General features: G+C 45.5%; 1 protein-coding gene across 12 annotated transcripts in view; it reads left to right on the top strand.

Moving 5' to 3' along the window:
• The window catches only part of LOC144936232 (kelch-like protein 5), a 64,990-nt gene that overhangs the window by 27,159 nt on the left and 15,477 nt on the right, over positions 1 to 22,354 (top strand). For 9 of the 12 annotated variants that reach the window (XM_078863250.1, XM_078863240.1, XM_078863245.1 and 6 more), the window contains 5 exons: positions 7,368 to 7,574; positions 8,562 to 8,698; positions 16,083 to 16,279; positions 16,881 to 17,093; positions 19,181 to 19,367. In XM_078863250.1, coding sequence (XP_078719376.1) covers positions 7,368 to 7,574; positions 8,562 to 8,698; positions 16,083 to 16,279; positions 16,881 to 17,093; positions 19,181 to 19,367 — 941 coding nt within the window. Of the gene's footprint in view, positions 1 to 7,367; positions 7,575 to 8,561; positions 8,699 to 16,082; positions 16,280 to 16,880; positions 17,094 to 19,180; positions 19,375 to 22,354 lie in introns of all 12 variants that reach the window. The other 3 variants (XM_078863246.1, XM_078863248.1, XM_078863251.1) reach the window with 3 other exon arrangements.

The raw sequence follows: 22,354 nt of genomic DNA, 5'->3' as shown, positions 1-22,354 counted from the left end.
ACTGTGAAGAGCTTTCGTGTCAACTCTCGTTCACTGCTAGTAAATTTGCAGGCCGCTTTTTGGACAATGAAGACTATTCGTGTTTAGAGCACTGTCTGTTAATGAGAAGTGCTCTCTTGGTGGCTTTCAAAGAGGGGACGGCTAATGCTTAATAAAGATAAATGAGCCGTCGGACATCTGTTACCGCACACGGAAGATTAAATTCGCATTTGTGGGACCATGGTGGCCTTGGTTGCCTGGCTAGACTACTGTTTATAGCGAATGCTACATTTTAGGGCACGAATATTGAATGGTTGCCCATCCATCCCACAGTGCAATACGATGTGTAATGCGTGATTTTTGTTTTATATGTGGCTGTATATTTCACAAAAAATCTGGCATACACGAAGATTTTTGCATTCCATACAGGTGTGTGTACTTTTTGTATGGTAAATGCGCTGTGATGGGAATATAATTGAAAGCTTAAAGTTCATCTGTACAACCCTTTTACCAGGCGACGAGGGCCTTCCCATGCCTGTGCTGATCGTGGTGGGGGGGGGGTGTATTTAACCATACTTCATCACGCTGGTCCCTGTGGCTTGGAAGGTGTGCTAATTGCTGCACTACTGCTCCACCATTGTTTAAATAACCACAAATGGTGATATCAAGAACCGTGTTAAAGGTTTCTTTTTAGCTTTGCACAAAATCATTGGAAGTGCTGTAGTGTATTGTTGAAACAATTTTAAAATGAGGCTAGGTACATTCTTTTATATTCTTTGGGTAAAGCCACGGAGATAGAAAACATATAAAATTAAAATAATTACAATATCACTTTTTCATCGCAACACACGCAATCGTCATCGGGTGAAAAATATAGCGAGAGCTGCCGAGGCAGGAAAAATATATGGCGAGAGCGCTGCTAAGGCGACAAGGGTGTTTATAAAGGTTTGAGATGGGTGTAGCCCAAGGGTCAGTGGGTGGGGCTAGAGATGAAATTTGCATGTAAATGTAAGATCGGCGAAATCTTGACAAACGAAGCTGTGGGGGGTGGCCATTGTATTGTGAAATTAGCATGTCAATGTAAGCAATTTGCTTGTAAAATGTAAGATTCTTTTACAGGTCCAATACACGTGACACTTTACTCGCCCACCATATTTAACACACTGCATTATTTAGTGCTTTTTGTCAATCTGCTGCTGGACGAGTCGCCTTGCCAATCGTGGGGTTGGTGTAACCACACTGGGGCCACACATGGGTTGCGTGTTTTTTTTGTTAGAACTCGAGCCCTCAAATATACAATGGAATTTTTCGATTTAAAGCTTTCGTGACTGCAGGGATTCATCTTATTGGGTTTCTTTCGGTAAAGTCACGTGGAAGGGAAATAATAAAAATAAAACGATTTAATTTTCACCACGTTTTGATTGCAACGCAAGCAGCCGTCCTCAGGTGAAGAACAGGTCTGTCGAGAAGACAGATTCTGAATGAAACAACCCCAGGCTTGGAGCGTTGTTTCATTCAGACTCTGTCTTCCCGACAGACCTGTTCTTCACCTGAGGACGGCTGCTTGCGTTGTGGCCGAAACGTCGTGAGAATTATTTTATTATGTTTCATTTGTATTATTTTATTATTATTTCCCTTCTACGTGACTTTATGCAATGGAAGTTAAACGGCGCGTCCACCCATCCCTGGTGGATTGCGTCCACCAGGGCATCCCGTGTACTGACAGCCCGCGCCAGTCCTCCTTTTGATGCTTCCCGTCACGCTCGTTGGTTTGGCGTTTGGCTCCGTCCTTGTTGACAAGCGGGGCCCTCAACCTTAACCCTCTTTATGTATTTGTAGAGGAAGGGGGGGGAGGGAATAATTAAAGGAACGATATGGTAATTTTGGTTTTTCTTCTGACATCCCGACTACTCCTTGAATATGACTTTGGTATTGACACGGCTAATTAATTAAATATCCTTTAGCTAATTTGATTTCCTCCACTTAGTTTTTAATGCAAGCCAAACGGTTAAGTATTGCTGATACGTTGTGCACACTCCGTGTTTGGATTGCGTTTCTGCCCATACTTGCCGGTTTAATACCGCGGCGTAATTATGAGAAAATGGTTGTCTCGGTCAAACTATGCCATTGTTATGCGTGGTCACGAATTCCACACTCCCTGCGTTCATAACTTTGAATGTGTCCTTTGTAATTTTCTGACTGCTGTGCCGATTGTGTGAACAAAAAAGGTCTTCGTATTAATGAGCGCCCTTCCGAGATGGGGCTCTGCTGCCGTGTTTTTATGCAGCGGTAATACAATTTGTCCAAATAAAGCTCCGTTTGTGAAGCTCCTTTTGTGACGCTTCACTTCAGCGCTGCATTCTACTGACAGTTGTGTCCCGTTGTGGGTTTTGCATGGATTTTTTTTTTAAACCCAAATGTTTTTTGGATGGATCCGCCTTAACTCATTTTACAGAACCGCATGTCTTTGCTCTCGCGAGCTGTAAACAATTGGGCACGCTAAAAAAATCCATGGTTGGGGGGAATGTCCCAAGGAGACGTCATTCTTTTCCCGTGCGGCAGCATTTGTGTCTGTCGCCCTCCAGCCACGCGCACCTGCTCGCCCGCAGGTTTGGATTGCTGAACAAGCGCAATTGGATTTCCAGTAAAAAATTTTGTTCTCAAATCCAATGGGAGAGACACATTCTTGTCTTTTACACGCATTCATATAATCATTCTTTTGTTTCTTTCCTGCACCGTGTGTCTTTTATAAGCATCCCCCATTATTCTCGCGGTGTTAATTTCTACATTATTAATTCCTTTATTTTTATTAATGACGTGTCTTTATCGCTCCATTGTTTTTTTCCTGGTTGTGAATATAAATGTTATTTTTTAACATGTCCACTGCACACGATATTAATTGCTCGATCGGCAGCTTTCTTGCTGTGCGATCTTTTTGAAAGGTGTGGTTACTCCCCATTCCTTCCCAGATGTCGCGGACAGCTTGGGGGAAAAATAGGCCAAAATAACCTCCCAGGAGGGGTTCTGTAGAGCTCCCTCCTGTGGAGACACACTTTTTGTAGGAGTGTCTGTGGCACTCTCCGATGGGGGGGGGGGGGGAGGTCCTTCTGCCAGCAGTGAGCCAGCAATTAATTGCAGGGCTGCACCTTTGATTTTATTCGGTATTTAACCTGCAGCTTAATGCCCGAAGTAGTATCACGTTTTGTACTACAGAATGTGGCACGTACATAATAAAGGTTTTTGTTAAATCGTGTAAAATATTAATGCTAAATTAAATAAGCTTGGTCACGTTAAAGAAAACGTGCCAGTTAGTTGCAACTTAATAAAAAAATGTATACGCGAAAGCGTTTTCGACGTATGTACAGTACTGTATATACAAATACCATTTATTGTTTTGGAGTGCCGTGCATGTGAACCGGTTTCATATCCAGACTGGGTCCCCCCCCCCCCCCCGTTCTCATCTAAAATTGTGCGCCGACTTGGCTTTTGGAGCGTGAGCATCATTACCTCATTTGTTTGACTTCGCCCTCGCGGGACGTCTAAAATGCCACTTATATAATAATACGTACGGGGATGATTGATTCGTCTGCTACTGCTGCTGCGGCGGCGGCGGGGGCGGCTTAGCAGTGCGATCACGCGCTGGTTGAAAAAATAAATGTCCGTCCCAAATAAAAAAAACCGCGGTGGCTTTTATCAGCTGGTTCTCTCTCTCCCACGCGGACGGGCGGACGGAGGGGGGCACGCGTGCACGCACACAAACCGCGTTGCTCGGAGGGCAACCCGATGCCATAAGTCTGCCTGTCGTTGCGTCCATCCATCAGCGAGTAATAGCCAATTGCACCGTTGGCTGTGTGTCACTGGGGATGGAACCACTTGCGAGATGTGTGGGGTGGGGGGCGAGGTAGTGAAAGAAGAAGTGGGGTGCCGCGGAATCGTCAACACGCGTGGGTGTAGAGGGCGAGGAGGAAGGGGGGGGTATTGACGCTAGGAAAGTGGCAGTCGCCTCATTTGTGCCTCTTAGTTTTCGCATCATTCATGAATGCCTTTTGGTGTTGCAGCAGGGGGTGGAAGGGATCTTTCTAACCGCTGGGTCACGGCTTTCTCATTTGATTTTTATTTCACGTGCACAAATGTAAACTGCCACCTTTTTTCAAATTTACATGCGTCTCATATTTTCGTCACTGGCATGGTTTTTGATGTTTAAAACGCACAACGAAATGTTTCGATCAAAACCACTTCATCCAACCAACCCCCCACGCTTAGCAGCCCATTGCAAGCAAATACGAGGGGGGGGGGGCATTGTTAATGTTGGACACTAAAAGCAAAGGGAAGGGGGGGGCAGAAATGATGCCCAACGGTGGCCAGTAAATATTTCCAGCAAGTTGCCCATCTTTGATCTGTAATTCTGCCAAACCTCGTCTCTCGATTTTCTCACCGCTGCTTTCATTTGTTCGTTGCTCTCCTTGAAGATGGTAACTGAAGCAGATGGCGGACCTGATTTTTTTTGTTTCGTGCGGCGGGCTTGCAATTGACACGAGGGCATCTTGACGTGCTCCGCTGCCCACTATTTTGCGCTAGAAATGCTTTGATTTGCAATTTGTTGCTTGCCCAAAGGGGGGGAAAAAAAGCTTTGCAGAATTGTCGGAAGATTCTCGTGCGGCCCAAATGAATGATGTGGCCAACGAGCTTGCCAGAATCATTTTGCCCCTCCTGGCTTTACGCCTGGCTCCATCTCCACGCCCACGTCTCGTTATTTCTGGGGGGCATTATCAAAGCCTGCCATCTGCTGTCAAGTTGATGTTAAAGGTCCTGCGTCGTCATTCTTAAGCAATGTTAATGGTGGTCGAAGTGGTCCGCTTGTGTACATACTGTAATGTCGAGCCATTGGTTTTTGGCACTAAAATCTCTTTCTGTCTCGAGTCCTGGCAATACTGATAAGTAGATCAAGTGAAGCGTTTTAGATTTTTTTTTTAACAAATATATATATATATTTTCTATTTTTTATTGCTCATTTAACAAAAAACTACATTGAAGTGAAATAAGTGTGGAGAGCTGCAAATATTGTAGTTTAGTCGAGACAATGATTATTGATTAGATTATAATCTGCAGATTGGCAACGGTAAAGCATTGGACTTTGAAGGCTACCGTACATGTCTGGAAGGGACATTTACCGATGATCAAAGCGAATGACTGAGTAGCAACCAAGGAATGGAATAAATGCATCCTCGAGGAGGAGCTGAAACTATGAAATCGGCTCTTGTACAGATGTCCGCGTGGGTTACGCCATGGGATGGTTGTAAGAAATGACGACCGCCTTTTTGGATTGGGCTTTTGTCATCCGTGCATTGACTATGGCAGCCGATTTTTTATTTTCTCCCTTGGCTTTAATGCCATACCTAATTGTGGTACACGATGATCAATTGCGTGCCGCGTTTTGATACGCCCAGCTTGGCAGTGCGGCAATGACCAGCGTGCATAATAGTTGGCAGAGCAAAGGAATTGTACTTTAATTGCCTATCGCGCCCCACCACTGCACCACATGACTGCGACGTACATTTGTGCGTGACGAATGCTTTGGCGCAAAGCAGAACAGAACTTTTTTTTGGCCGGTTTGCGCTTCGGAGTTGCCCCCTTGGGGTTTTTTTTCTCCCCGCCCCCCCCGCCCTCCTTTACATCCTCAACTGTCGAACATATCTACGTGCGTCTCGGCTGTTGGTAGTCCTGAAGTTTGGAATCGGCGAAATTGACATTGGCTGCAGTGGGGTGGGGGCCAAAGGGGTGGAAACTTTTTCCCCAATCTTACGTCTGCATTTAAATGCAGCAGTGCTTACTCGGTTCCACAAGCCTGCACTCCATCCTCATCCTGTCAGTTATGCTTGCAGGACGGTTTACTGGAAGCTGCTGCCATTTCACGCCGCGGGTTTCGGGAGCCGTGACGGATGATCTAAAGCGACGCCTCCCAGAGGTCTGAAGCTTCCTGATGCTTCCCCCCCCTTCCTGAAATCTAAAATCCTTAATCCCAGCCCGTTCACTATCCAGCACGGCTACTCGTTGAGTGCATGCGGTGGGTTGTTGAGCCCTCTGGTTGCCGATCCAGATTCGTCAGCGGCAATGTTTTGAGGGACGTTTTTTTTTTTCCTCGGCACCGGAGTATGAGGTGCAAGGTTGTGCCGGTTTATTTGAGGGGAAAAAAACCCACTGATTTTCTGCAGAGGGCCAGGTCTTTCAGTCGTCTATTTTCCATAACCAACGGGCAGTACATGGTCTGCTTTTTGCATTATTTCCAAACAATTGCAGGTTTTCAGTCCAGTTGTATTTGACGCCTTTTATTAATCTGGCAATTGCATTGTGGTTGATTTTTTTAAAAATAAATGTTCGCACTCGTTTTAGTTTCTGCTGGGTTTGTTTTGCCCAGAGTAACGCGTGCATCTGTCCTTTATTCTCCATCTCTCATGCCTTGTATTCACAGGACACCCCCCCCCCCCCCCGGTATTACCACTTCCCCCCTCCATAGCCAATGTCAAGCGCTCTGCCCTGAAAGTTCCTGCCACACGTTTTTTGAGTGACCTAAAGTTGCCACGATATAATTTCGACAGTACGACACAATATGACATTTTCACAGATTTTTTTTTTATCGCCGCGTCTGTTTACCCTTTGTAACCGTATTTGCACATGTTAATCACTGTGCATTGATGCACTTAGGGCACCTTTTAAAAAAAATATTGCTTAAGAACTGCAATTCGGTGAACAACAATTCTCATGACTGCAATGCGCTTTTGATTTGAAAGCTTTCATGACTGCAGAAATCCATATTCTTTGGTTCTTTCGGTAAAGTCGCGTAGTTAGAAATAAAATCCAAATCACGACGTTTCGATCGCAACACAAGTCTGGCGACCGCTTGTGGTGTGATCGAAACGTCGTGATTTGTATTTTATTTCTAACTACGTGACTTTACGGAAAGAACCAAAGAGTATGCAATGCGCTTATCGGTGATGTGATATCGTGGCCACCCTAGTGGTAATGAATGATGACGGATCTAGTGGCAATGGGCTTGAGGCGATGGCAATGTCTTTTGAATGCCCATAAGAGGTTTTTGGGTTAAATCGCATAAATATATTTGAGTCGTTAAACCTGACCAGCCAATTTAGTAAGGTCTGTCACTTAAACAAAACATGTCAATTTGTTACTAACACGCCACACTGGTGTGTTGCAAAGAACCCACAACATTTTACTATTCGAGGTACGACGTTGTTTCCAGTAATTGCGACCAGCCACAGTTTAATGCCTTCGTCCAGACGTGGCTTGTTCATGGCTGCAGCTGCCGATGATTGATGACGATTTTCTTTTTTTAATGGCAGCATTGGTACCCGGCTTGTGCACCCTGGCAGGGCGTCGGCAAGCAGACACTCTTTGCCGGCACGGCTCCCGCCGGCCATGGAGGTGGCGACCAGCAGCTCCGAAGAGAGCTTCCAGGCACTCAATCACGCGGAGCAGATGGCCCGCCGCATGGAGGGCTACCTGCGGCACAAGCAGCTGTGCGACGTGGTGCTGCTCGCTGGAGATCGACGCATCCCCGCGCACCGGTGCGGCCTCGTGTGTGTGTGTGTGTGTGTTTGTTGTTTGTTTGTTTTGCACGAACCTGTGCACATATCGAGGCAATGACCTTTTTGTTTACAGCCGGGTGAAATGAAGGCTGTGTGTGCGTTGCTTTTTTCGCACCGTACGTAGCCTCCCGTGCTAATCGGCAGTGCGAGGAAAGGACTGCAGACAACACGAAGCGGTTCTAAAGAAATTCGTTTTTTTTATCACGACTCCCACTGGCTTCCTCCATAGCAGAAGCAACAATGTCTCGTTGCGTGTGCAAAGGACCTGAGCGTTGAACGCCTCGGATGTTTACGGTGTAGAAATTTATTGGGGAAACTGAACATTTCCGGTTTGCAAGCAAAAACGCCAGCAGTTCACGTGGGAATTCGGAGACAAATTTAAATGGCAGTGCAAAGTATCGAAGGGTGGTGTGCGAGCTAATTAACTTGCAGAACAAGAATAACGTAACATCAGGGATGGTTGCTGTGCACAATTGGAGCGGTGTACAAATGAGGACTAAGTCGCTGTTATCGTTGTTTGTGTTGCATATTTCTAAGTTTTTTTTTTATTTGAATGTATATTGCTTTCGTGTACAGCAGGATGTACTTTGAAATAATAATCGAGCACAGATTAATTTTCTTTATTCCATTGGAATATATTGTAGGTGGTTATCAGTCATTTTTTGAGTAATTATTTTAGTTGCTGCCAGACTTGTTTTTAATCTCTAACTTTAAGGACTCCTAAATGCTATAATTCAAAATACAAAAGCCCGAAGATCAACAAAGTAACAACACCTGTCTTGCTAACGCATTCCTTTTAAACCTTTTATTGATGGCCTATCGTTAGAAATGTTCACCGTTGCATTTTCATGATTTTTAATAACTGTGGCTAACATTGCGTAGGGGGGCGGTCGAGAGGGGTGAAAATAAAACGTACGCTCGTCAGATTGATCCGTTTGCGCAACCTTTTCCTCCTCGCTGCTCTGTTTTGTACGACAGGCTGGTGCTGAGCTCCGTGTCCGACTACTTTGCAGCGATGTTTACCAGCGACGTGCGGGAGGCAAAGCAGGAGGAAGTGAAACTCGAGGGCGTGGAGCCCACGGCTCTCTGGGCCCTTGTGCAGTACGCCTACACCGGTAACAAATACGTGGCGCTCTGACCACCACACGTTTTTCACCAAATATAGTGTCAATATTTCGATTTAAAGCTTTCGTGACTGCAGGGATTCATCATCTTGGTTCTTTCGGTAAAGTCATGTAGAAGGGAAGTAATAAAATAATAAACATAATAATAAAAATAAAACATGATAAAATAATTCTCACGACGTTTCGGCAACAACGCAAGCAGCCGTCCTCAGGTGAAGACCAGGTCTGTCGGGGAGACAGCGTCTGAATGAAACGCCACCACGCTTGGAGCGTATATTATTTTATTATGTTTTATTTTTATTATTTTATTACTTCCCTTTTACGTGACTTTACCGAAACAACCAAGAAGATAGTGTCAATAGTTTGCGATATGATCATTATTCATAATTGGTTTCTGCTTGGGTTCGATTGAGTTGGTAAAATCCTGCTTCTACTTTCACCCTCTACCACCACAGTCAATAAAAGCACGTGGTGACATGGGCAAATATATGCCAAGTTATTTTGGTTTATCAACAACTGGGATGTTTAAAAGCAAGTGCAATGTCTGTCGCCATCCTCCATCCCTTTTTAAATCTTATGCTCCATACTGCTGCTTCTCATCTCTCTCTCTCTCCGCTGCCTTGTCGCACACGGGCAGACTTTAATTTGGTGTTGTGTGTGGCATTATTAAGGTAGTAGTGAACCAGATAAAAAAAGACGGAGGTCTGGTTGTCGCCCAAAAGTAGGTCAAGATGAGCTCGTTGTGGTTTTGATAGTTAGGACCAAAAGAAAAATAATATTTTGGTTTGGGCTGTTGATGTCCCCCATGCTGCACAAATTGGCAATTGCATTCGGGTTTGGGTGTCTTCACAGCTGCGACCCAAATTGCAAAGACTGAGCAAGGCCAAATACAACTGATCATATTTCACAGAAACGTGTCGTGTTTTTTTAGTAAATGCTTGCTTGGCTGTTTATTTTGACTTAACTTTCGTGACTGCAGAAATTCATTCTTTGGTTCTTTTCGGTAAAGTCTCGTAGATAAAAAAATTAAGTGAATACAAATAATAAACAGCAATTAAACACTAATGTAGACTGTAGCCTGGTTCTTAATCTGCGTGAGTGTACTGGCAGTCTATAATGTAGACTTTAATATTGGTATTTTCAGTAATATAAAAACAAAAACCATGATGTTTCAATCGCAACACAAGCGGTCGTCATCAGGAAAAGAGAGGTTAGCCTCTAAAGACAAACTGTTTATAAAGGTTTAGAGAGGGGCATAGCCCAAGTGTCGGCAGCTTGGGTGGGGAAGATGATGTTAATGTAAAAGAAAAACAAGCAACTGTACCAAAGGGCTGCCAGGCAATCATTGCACCTCGCTCCACTCGCCCACACTGACGGTGGAGGTTGACAATAAAACTCAAGTCATGACCCAAAGTGGTTTACATCTTTACAATGATTGCTGAGTTTATAACCATCCTCTTGGTTGAAGTTGTGTCTGTATATATGGATGGCTTCATGAACGAATCTTTGATGGCCGGTAGGCTTGCAAAGTACCATCGTCTTAGATAAATCGATTTAATGTGGGCCAGCCGCATTAAAATATTGATCAGCCACGGCAGAAGTATTGGTCCTACTTTGTTTCAAATCTGCCTTGTGCTCGCGTACATGGTCCGACATGTCGTTTACTTTCCCCAATGTAACTGCTGCTGCAGATGCAGCTTAGTTTGTCGATGCCGGGATATTGCATGTCAGGAATCTTGTCCTTCACAGATAGGATTAGAACACGTATTTTATGTACCGTGTTAAATCGGACCTGGATCTTGTTCATGATTTAGGAAATATTTTTGGTTACCCCTGTATGTATGGCAAGGTGATGGTTTTGATTGGATCATTGGATGGCTCTTTCCTCTGGTTGGGGTGATGGCTTTGAAGATTGTGTCGTCTGAAATATCCATTTGCCTTGAGAGCTTGGTGTACGTGTTTTTGAGTTCACTGGTTAGGTGTTAATGGTTGGAGATACATTGAGCTCGATGGTGTAGCGTTTTGATGAGGGAATTCTTCTGGGATGGAATGTGGTGGTTTTTAGGTAGGCATCAGTATGTGTTACTTTCTTGTAGACAGACTGGCTCATTGAGCCATCTGGTCTCTTTGATTTAGGACATCCAAGAAAGGTAGCATGCCATCCTTTTCTCTACCTCCCATGGTGAATTTGATGGCTGGGTGTATGGAATTAATGTGGTTTGAGGAATTGTTTCAGAGCTGGTCAGCCACGTGGCCAGATGACAAACGTGTTTATCCACGTACCTCTTCTACAAGGACGGGTGTAGAGTGGATGCCTGGATGGCGCCCGTCTCAAATTTTTGCCACTTAAAATATTGGATACAACCGGAGATAAGGGAGAACCCATTGGGGTGCCTTCAGTTTGTTTTGTAGACTGTTCCATTCCAGGTGAAGTATGTATTGGTGAGGTAGTGTCTCACCTGTGTGGTACATCAGCATTCAATCTACATCGAAACTAACTCGCAAATCACCTGTCCCCAGGTGATATGTCTTTTAATTGACAATACCAGGTGAGCTGAGTTAAGAACATAAGAGGTGGTCTTACCAGTGAATTGCTGCAAGGTCTTGGACAGCTATTGGGCCAGTTTGTAAGTGGGTGAGCCAATGGTGGAGACGATGGGACGAAGGGGTGTACCTTCTTTATCGATTTTTGGCAAGCCATAGAATCTGGGTGGTCTAGCAGCAGAAGATTTTAAAGGAAAACCGTTTGGTCTGTTCAATGAATGAAGCTGAATCGGTGATGATATTGTTCGTTTTTGTAACGAGGCTGTTGGTGGGATCTCTTAAATTTTTTTTGTGTAGCTACCATCATTTAGTAGGTCCCTGAATTTTGTTATTGTACGCGTTTTTGTCCATGATGACCGTGGCATTGTCCTTGTTGGCTGAGAGGATGACTATCCCTCCTTTTTCAATTGAACTCAACGCTCATCCTTACTGATGTTGTTGACTGGTATCTTAGCGCTTTTTAGCGTTGCAGCAATTTCAGATCTTGTCATGTCTGCAGCGATGTGTCCCAAAACCCTTAAGAGCTAAATCGACCTGGGCAATAATGTCATCCACTGGTATGTGTGTTTTGGGGGGGTGACCTTTTGAAGTTCAACCCGTTAGCCAAAACCGATTTTAGACCGTTTGGAAATTGGGCTATTACTCGGATTAATCACAACCTTGTCAACGTCTAACTTTTTAACGTGTTGATCTTGTTTCTTCTTGGAAAGGGGGTTGAACTTGGAAATCAGGTTATTTTTACATTTATCTGACATTGTTGCAGTTGATGAAGCAGTCGTGTTATCTATATTCCCAATCAGATGTAGACTTTTTCCTGTCAATATTAAGTGTGATTTCAAGAGTCTTGTCTAAGGCTAGTTTACATTTTAGATTGCCAGTACACTCACTCCGATTTTAAGAACCAGGCTATTGTCTACATTCGTGGTTTTGTTTTTATTTTTTTTATTATTATTCACCTCGTTTTTTATTATTGTTTTTCTATCCATGTGACTTTACCAAAAGAACCAAAGAATATGGTTGTTTATACTTTTTTTTTCCTGCTTTTGACAGCTGGAGGATTTTGACCTGCTTGTGCTATGGTCCATGAGGCTGGGTGCTGTTGAATTGGCCAGAGCTGTCCTTTGAGCAGTTGCCAACTGCCATTTTATAATTATCAAATGAGGTTCTCCTTTATTCAAGCAATACTTGGCTCCTTAAAGTGACTCATTAGCATGTGCGCTAACTTGGTTAGACATGTTTTGGCATTGAGGGCATACCAATGCCACGGGGTGCCATGCTGTTTACATAGCCCACTGATGAATGTTGCAGTCGCAAACATATTTTCTCTGGCGATGCTGCATGTCATTTTTCTTTGTAATTTATCGGTCAGCTTCTCCCGGCAGGCAAGGCTGCGTTGGCTGGCTGGGTCGTGTAGCCAGCATGCCCAGCCACCGCATGCCCAAACAACTTCTGTTTGGCTGCATTGAGGGGGCTAAACGGGCACGATATGGGCTGGAGAAGATATGGACCTAGATGCGGTACGAGAGAATGTGGAGCTGAGTGAACTTTCCGAAGACTGGTACCAGCAGTGTCAAGATTAGCCGTTAACGGAGGAGGCTTGTGAAAGACTCTACTGGGCAGTTGGAGGCAGTTCCAACTGGAGGGCAGAGGAGTGATGCTCACAACAAGCGGAGCGCTGGGTGACTAAAATGCAGCAAGTTGGCACAGTAAGGGGTGCATCTCCCGGTCATCTGTCGACCAACCAATGGTATCTGGGTCTGTCTTGTCAACTGTTGGCAAGCCTTCGACACTTCACGTGGCCTCCACCTGACCTGGCACAGACGCCGTGGTGACATCCGTCACTTTGTGGCGAATGGCGGGTATCGGTGAATCGGTATTGGCACGCAGTTGATGCTCAGGTTATTTGTTTAGTCTATTTAGCCAATCGTAAACAAGTGGATTTTTTTTTGTCCAATCCATGAACTGTATTCTTCAGAGGGGTATTATTATTTTTTATATCGAATGTGAGCCTTTTAAAGCAAATCCCCTCTGCTTCGCCATGCCGATCCACAATGTTCTTTAACCTTTTCGAAAGGTAGCACACCTTTTCAAAAATGAGTCGTTGGTATTGTGGGATGAGGCCGCTGGCTGCTTTCCAATTGAGACACGCGTTTAAGTCTTGGGCAGGAGGGGGAGTGACAGTCAGTCAGAGCGTGACGTCGTACGTAATTGAGAAGCACGTGTTTGGGTTTTTTTTTTGGGGGGGGGGGGAAGACTCGATTGCCATTTCAGGTTTGAATAGAAACACAAGTGTGCTCATTACGCACTCCATTGAACGTAAAATACACTGTAGCAGCGGTGATTTGCCGCGTGGCTGCAAAAAATGTATTCTCCGTTCCTTCCTGACAATTCTCTCGTTGGCCTCTGCTTGCCGTTTGGGAGAAATGCCAGTGTTTTCATGCGCTGAAAGTCCTTGTCAACATTTTAACGTTCAGCAATTGCTTGACCCACTCCTTTGTTCTTTTCGAGGCGTTTGTTTGACCTGGCCAAATGCAACCGCTACCTTTATGCACGTGAACTCGCGCAAACTGCACGTGGTAACACCTGCCCCCCCCCACTCCCCACATAATGACATCCTCTGATAAAGACAACACAATTATATTTTTAGTAAATTGGTTATTTCGCAAAACATTGTTTCCACGTGCGTTTTTGAGATCCCATGGGTGTGCTTTATAAATCATGTTCTCCTGTACTTAGGTCCAGGCAACAGACGGGGTCAGCCAACTGACAAATGCATCTTCTCCATAATTTATTGTGCTTTAAAAAATGTAAAAGCTGCAAAAGGAGCAGCTCCGAATGCCTCAACTCGCATGCCCTTGTGCGGTTAAAGGCTCCCAGCTGCTGTTGCCACTGGAGGGATTTTTCTTTCTTTTGAAATGCATGCATTTTTTTATAAAGGGTGCTTTAATTAGCAAAATTTATCTGCATGAAATGACAGCGTAACCTTTACGTTTGAGGGGGGGGGGGGGGCGGTGGGGGAGGGGGTACGTAAAAAATAAGCCCCAAAGAGTACAATTTGCCCTAGCGATTGTCTGTCACATGACCTCCGAGGTCACTGAAATTAACCCCCATTGATGTGAAGAAAGCCATGTTCATATTTGAAATGTTGTAATAACTGCTCCTAATGATAGCCGGGAACAGATAATGGCATTTCAAGAGCCATGTCTCGACTTGCATATACGTTTGGCGTATTATTAAACCTTAGCAAGACTAGGCCCAAATGAATTTTTATTTCAAATTCCTTACATGCCATTGACTTTCCAGGTTCATGTGTGCTTTGAACACTTGCTAAACCTATTGCTAAATTGTCAAGTCACCTTAATTATAAAAGAAACACCTTTTTTATATTACATTCCTAAAATGAAAACCGTGGGTGGAACGTTGGCCAAGTGGTTGGTGCACTCTGCTATGAACCCAGCGATGATCTTAATCGGCCCTGGGCCTCCCTGTGAAGTATGATCGATCGACCCCCATGACCGACGACACTGGGAAGCCTTCACCCAGCATGGAGTTTAACAAAGGGCTGATATAGTGATAGGTTTTTACCCTTTAAACTGGTACAAAAACCGACACCTTTATACAAGGTATCATGTTAGCAATAACCACAACACAAGCAGTCATAATGCAAACAAAAAGAAACAACTCTGATAATGATATGCACTGTCCTTGAAGTTGATTGGTCCACACCCGAGACAGCTTTTCTTAGAGCCTAGTCTCCATTGGTGTTGGACCAGATGACGCCAAAAGGCGTACAACTCAAAAACAACGCACTATCAGAGTATTGAGAGCTCGGTAAGCATTTACACAATGAGACCTCCTTTTTTTTTCCTTCTTGGTTTTTTCGGTAAAGTCACGTAGAAGGGAAGTAATAAAATAATAAAAATAAAACCTAATAAAATAATGTAATAAAATAATATAATAGAGACCTCCTTTATCAGTGGCAAAATATAGTGATAGATTTTTACCCTTTCAACTGGTCCAACACCATGTGAGACTAGGCTCTAAGGAAAGCTATCTCGGGTGTGGACCAATCAACTTCAAGGACAGTGCATACATTATCAGAGTTGTGTTTTTTGTTTGTATTATGACTGCAGGTATTGTGGTCTATGCAAACATGACTCCTTGGAAAAACAAGGTGTCAGTTTTGTTGCCAGATAAAAGGGTAAAAAACCAATTATCATATTTTTTCTTCTGGCAAATGAGGTTCCAATGGTAACAAAGGGCTGTCAAGGTACTGTTTTCATTTAGTCGGTACAACTTCGTATGGTACCGAGTTATAGGCATATCGGTGACGAGGTCCGGTATATGAACATTTGTAGAGAATGACAATCGCACCACACACATACCTCGCTGATTGTGGACGGTGAAGTGCTATTTAGGGCAGATATGTGACGGTCCCATGTGGTGCTGTTGATAGGTGGACTGTCAACAATGACAACAGACAATAACAGTTCCACAAATTGCTATTTACTGCACATGTAATGCAGGCGGTTTTTCGAGTCGCAGTGCGCGGGGGTACGTGACATAGTCGGATAAGAGACCGTTGTTACCACGTTCCAATGGCAACTATCAAAACGCAGGCCACTCCTACAGGGGTATCAGAGCTTAGGAAGAAACACAGGGTTGTTAGTTTATTGAAACATGCGGTTTTTAGACCGGTTTTCATTGCACTGTAATCTGTCCATGTGTTTTTTTTGTGTGCTGGCATCAACCACCTTTTCACATACTGTGCCTGACATCGTTTTGTTAACAAAATCCTTTGGGGGCGGGGGGCGGGGGGGAAACATCGCAGGCCGCCTGGACTTGCGAGAGGACACCATCGAGGGCCTGCTGGCGGCCGCGTGCTTGCTCCAGCTGTCGCCCGTGGTGGAGGCTTGCTGCGGATTCCTCATGAAGCAGCTGCACCCCTCCAACTGCCTGGGCATTCGCTCGTTTGCCGACGCCCAGGGCTGCACCGACCTGCACAAGGTGGCACACAACTACACCATGGTGAGCGTCTGATTGCCGTGGGTTCCTCCACCCCCCCACCCCCTGAGGTGATGGGCGTCATAGAAGGGGAGGGGGGAGGTGGCAGGGGGTATAATTCCCACGGGTGTCTCTGCCGAGGTGCGAATAATACGTTTCCTGTAATTGACTGAGTGGTGGCTTTTGGTACGGTTCCCATATTTGTTGGCATATATATACACACGTATTAGGAATGAGATTTAGATTTTTTTAATGTTTGGCTATTTAGTCCCGTTTTTCAGATGGCTATTTTTATGTTATATAAATAAGGTGTTTTTGAATAACATGCATGGTTTGGCTGCTAAATGCATAATTACTTGAAATGCTAATAGTTTAATTACATTTTTCAACACATCTCGTTTTCATAAAACCTTTGTAATATTTGAATTCATGGAAATTTGACGTTGCGAAAATAACATCGTGTGACCCGTTTGAAAACTGTGCAAAACGGTAAATTCGCGCGGGTATTGAAGCACAACCCTGCTTCCCGCCCCCTCCACCACGCTTACCTTGAGCCCAGATGTTGTGATCGTGATGTGCTTTGAGTCAACCGGAGCGCCACACCTGTTTGCCTTGGTACACACAGGAGAACTTCCTGGAGGTGATGAGAAACCAGGAGTTTTTGCTGCTGCCAACGGAGGCGGTCGCTGACCTCTTTGCCAGCGAGGAGATGAACGTGCCGGGCGAGGAGACGGTGTTTCAGGCGCTCATGGCCTGGGTGATGCACGACGCCGAGACACGGCGCCACGTCCTGCCGGGCCTGCTCACTCACGTACGCCTTCCGCTGCTCTCGCCGCAAGTGAGCCTGCGTGTCTCCGTGTGTGTATTGCGAGAAATAACATGGCCTGGCATGAGCACTGTGGTGACATTGCCACCGCTTGGTGGCGAATGGCGGTTGTGGTCGTGAAAAACGAGGGGAGTGGGTAGTGTAGCGGTTGGCGCGCTGCGCTCCGCACCTGGCGATCCGAGTTCCATTCTCGGTCACGGCTGACACCAGTGATTTATCTAAACCTGTCTTGGGCCTCCCCTAGGTCGACTCGGCCTGAAGTGAGTTTCTGGTGCGGTGTGTATCATATCAGCGCTGGGGAGACGAAGGCGGCTGGGCGTAGTGTTGGCCACCCCCCACCCCTTCGTGTGTGGTTCCGACCTTCATAGCTGCTCTCTTAACGGCACTTGCCCAAGAGTCTAAGCTATACGGGGGGGGGGGGGGACCTTTTTTCTTTGTTTGACATGTAAAAGGTGCAAACCTGCAAATTGCAGGCATACACCACTACTGGCGGGGAAGGGCTTCTGCGAGAGAAAGCTCTGCTATTTTGGCTCTTTTCTACTCTGGCCAGATGCCTCGAAGCGGTTGGGAGTATCCACACTTTACCTTGCCACATGCAAACCTCCCTTTTTGGCTAACTCTTGTCATTTATGCTTCTGAGTGGACAGGCTGGGATGGGGTGGGATTTAAAACCGATTTGGCTCCCGGTGATTGTTACTGTCACTTCGTGGCCCATCGTGGCTCTAATGTCCTGTCTCCTACGTGTGCAAGCGTTCATGCACAGCTGTGTGCGTGGATTTGCAAAAAACTTCTGCCGTTTGTAATGACCCGGTATCAAACACAAATTATTTGATGCTGCGTTGTTGGTGGTGTACAAACAGACCCGACCTCTCTAGCCTCTCTCTGTGCTGCGAAGAAGAGCAATTTCCCAAAACGTTGCCTATTATAGGCTTCATTTTTAAGGATTTGTTGGTATCAAGTGCTTGAATAACATAAAACGTGTACATAGTATTTATTCATTGCGCACAGAATACAATTCATATGGTATTTAAATGCCACACCATCTCAAGGAGCTGTACATTAAATAGTGCTCCCTATTTCATTTTTAGAGGGCTAGTCGGTCCTATATGGGGGGTGGGGAGGAGAAAGAAACGTCTTTGACCTGGACTGCAACAGCCGACAGCGTGGATGGCTGGGAGAAGGAAGCTTCCGACTAATGGGTGCAGTGGAGGAGAATGGGCGACCTCCCACTGAGCGCAGGTTGAATGGTGGCTTGGACACAGAGCCCTGGTTGCTGGAGTGAAGAGAGTGGAGGGGGAAGAGTGAGATGAGGGAAGAGGCAGGGAGAGTCTGTGGAGGGGTGAGGTAGGCAGGGGTGGGGGGTGTGAGTCTTATGAAAATGTACACTTCCAGCTATCGACACACTAGTGTTACCGATGAGCACTGGAAAGATTGCCATTCGGCACGTTAACTTTTATTGCAAGATAGGCATGATAGTTTATGCTTTAATTCGTTAAAAAAAAAACTAGGTCCTCAGCCCCTGCAGCTGTGTTCTTGCAATACTATGGCACCGTGGGATGTGCACACCGGTACTATTCTTTAGACGCCACAGGAGTGTGGCAATGTCGGCGAGAATATGCACAATTGCACGGGCGCCCACGCGTTTTGCGAGCCGAGCAGATATGCGATGTTCTCCGAGTACTTGTGGCACGTTCTTTTCTCATCTTTGTACACCCAATTTCAGGGTGTCTTCCAGCAACAGGATGCCACGGTGACCTAGATGTTAACTACCTCGTCTGGTATACAGGAGGTCGTGAGTTTGATCCTGACTTGTATATTTGTAGTGTGCATGTTTTCACCGTGGCCACGTGGATTTTTATCTGGGTCCTCCGGCTTTTTCCTCAACATTTAGGAACATTTGTTTCGAGTCTGCTATAAATTTCCACAAGCAACTTCGTTGAGCTATCATTTGTGACCAGGTCGCGTATGAAAGAGCTACATAGCGCAGTGGGCCTTACCTGGTAAAATAAAATAAAGTTCAATAACAACCTTTGTCTTCCCCCCCCCCCCCCCCCGCTGCCTCACTGCCCTTAACCTTCCCCCACACACACTTTTATCAGTTCCTGGGCGACCTGGAAAGCAACCCATTGCTGTGCGATGATGTGGAGTGCCAACGTCTTTTGCTGCAAGCCATGAAGTACCACCTCCTTCCCGAGCGCCGCCCAGCCATGCAAGGGGCCTCCACTCGGCCACGAAAATCCACCGTGGGGACCATGTTTGCTGTCGGAGGAATGGACGCCACCAAGGGTCAGCTGTATGAATTAGGAAAAAGGGGGGGGGGCAGTCGGGTAATTGGGGCGCTGGTATGAGAGGGTGAGAGAGTGGCGCGAGACGGTGGAGTGAGGCTGGAGAGGGAGATTAGGTTTGGAATGATGCTTCTAAAAATGTCAGCAGCGTGCCCAAATTTAGATTTCTGAGACGTTGGCCATTTTTTGTGCTCGCGTTAAAGTATGCAACATGGCTCCCACCATTTTCTTCTCCACAAGCCTTCGCTCGACCAAATATTATCCACACTGAGCAGGCGAATCTGGTATGCATCGCGCAGTGTGGTCTTGCTGCGGGCTAGCCTTTGTACTAAATACACCGTTTTTGAATCTTTTAAAAAACTTTTGCTTGGTGGCCTGGAAGCAGAAGGTTTCAGCGAAAACGGTTTGGTTTGATCAATTAATGTGGCTAATGGTTACTCCGACTACACAATCCGCAAAGCCATCACTGTAACCATGAAGGACCCTCTTGAGGAGCCATTCAAAACCATCACCTTATCCTACATTGCGGAGGTCACAAAAAAGATCTCCAAAATCTTGAATAAACACCGTCCAGGTCCGATTCAACACTGTACATAAAATCCGTGATCTGGTCCTGTCTGTAAAATATGTGATTCCAGACATACAGTACCCTGGCGTCTACAAACTAAGTTGCCTCTGTGGTAGCAATTACATTGGAAATCAAACGACATGTCTCGACCGCATCCGTCAACACAAAGCAGACCTAAAACACAGTCGGACCAACACCTCTGCCGTGGCAGACCACTGTTACAATTCAGTGGGCTCGCATGACATTGATTTCTCCAAGACAGAGGTTCTCTGGAAGCCATCTGGCTACCATGAGAGATTTGTTCATGAGGCTATCCACATATACAAACGGAGACGATTTCAACCGAAAAGATAGATTCTGGCTTAGCAATCATTGGAAGGATTTGATAAACCATTTCAGGTCTTAATTGATTGTGTTCACGTTTACGGTGACTTTCAGACCGAATTCCATTCTCTTTCTCTCCCCCCTCCTCCATTCCGAGCATAGATGGACTCGTCCGTCTGAACAACCGCCAGTTGCTGTCCATGGTGCTAACGTTAAGAAATAACCGCCACTTTTTTCAAAATTTTCTTGCTGTGGTTTTCACACCTGATTTTGAGTTGCTTGTGGTTGCAATCAAAACGTCGTGAGAATTAAATAGTTTTATCTTTATTATTTTATTATTTCCCTTCTACGTGACTTTACCGAAAGAACCAAGAATGTGTAATAAGAGTGCAAATAATTATAATTAACACATCAGCTCTGGTGAAATCCACTGCTGGATGAACAGTTTCCAAGCCATTGCTATATCTAAGTGGATTCTGCGATCTAACAACCGATCGAGCACCCTATACACGTTTTGAATTTCATTGCTCCACCTCTATGGACATCATCTTAGATGTGTGTTCATGCCTTGCCTGTTGGGCCATCATCCCTTATCACGATGCGTCCTGCCCAAGCCCACTTACTTTAACTTTGCAGGTTGAATTTTGCCTTTAACCTGTCTCCATTCTATAAATCACGTTTATTTTTCTCCCTCAATGTAATTCGCAGCACGCGCTTGTCCACGCTTCCTTGCACACTAGTTGTTGGTGACCAGATTTTATCGTCGGTATTTTTTTATTATGATGATATTGGTAACTATTTCATATACCTGCATCCCACAATCGTGGTAACTGACCACGGTGAACTGCAGCGACGCTTTTAGGTACCCCCAACTCTCGCCGCGCGCGTCAAATCGGGTCGCATCTTCTTCGTGGTTGAGACCTCGAATCAATTTTATTGCGGGTGTGAGAAACGCATTAATCCACCCACGCGCACACCTCGTAATCCACCCTGTGACAGACCGCTTGGCCAAGGCGTATCAATGTTGGCCAGTGGCACGATGCGCCCCCCCCCCCCCCCACACATGTTGTGCGACGCGATTGAATTCCCATTCACGTTTTTAAGTGAAGGAAGGGGGGGGAAGGCGTGTGGGGATAAAGTTGAGGGGGTGGGCAGGGAGGCGGTTGGAGGGAGCGGTGCGAATTAATTTGGAGGGATTAAGATAACCTCCCAGCGCAATGACAGCTCCCCCACCACCCGGATGACTGATACGGTTGTTGCTCTCGCACCTCGGGTGCCTTGCTCCTGTGTGCAGCCCCACATTACTATTGATTTTTTGTTTTAATGGAAAGGGATTGCTGCCCTTTGTGACTATACTCGCTTAGAATTTATAATGGGGGGGGGGGGGGTAGGTGAAGAAGATAAAAGGAAAAGAAAAACATTGGGTGCTCTGCTTGCGGAGCCACGATTTGGATGTTAAGAGTGCACCAGCACATCTGCTCTTGGTTGCCGCTATCAGGTCGGCCAAATATATCCCACAAGACCCAGCCCCCTTGGGGCATGAGAAATGGATGCAGCTTCCCAGGGAAGCACGCCCAAAGGTGCACATTGCCCGGTCGCCGTGTAGGCGTCGCCTCGTGGCAGTGTGCCCAGGTAGCGCGTTGGATCTGCTTGTGCCCCCCCCTCCTCAGGGGTTTTGTGAACGATGGTGTAGTTTGGGACCCAGATAGAGATTTTATCCTAATGAGGTGCTCATTATGCTTGCATATATGAGGAAGATGCTGTTGGTGTGGGTGTTGGCAAATTAATAATCGTAAATTTTGAAGTCCTCTCTTTTTTCATCTATTATTATTGGATGGTTTTAAAGTTGTGTGGAACAGCGCTTTTCTGCAAAAGATTAAGTATTCTATTAAACTATTCCCATACTTATGCAAAATTAAAATGTGAAAGGTCCAGCCATTTCATATTTTTTTTTTCACCGTTTCAGAAATTATGTAATTTTCTCTTCTCACCAAACTGGGGTAAAAATAAGCAATTGTATAGCTGCAATTACGCTGCAAAAATTAAAGGTTACATTTTGAGCATCGGCTAATTGCAAAGTGGGCACCCAATTTAAA

The sequence above is a fragment of the Lampetra fluviatilis genome, chromosome 15 (genome assembly GCF_964198595.1).
Source record: "Lampetra fluviatilis chromosome 15, kcLamFluv1.1, whole genome shotgun sequence".
NCBI lineage: Eukaryota > Metazoa > Chordata > Hyperoartia > Petromyzontiformes > Petromyzontidae > Lampetra > Lampetra fluviatilis.
This window is presented reverse-complemented; position numbering and strand designations above follow the sequence as displayed.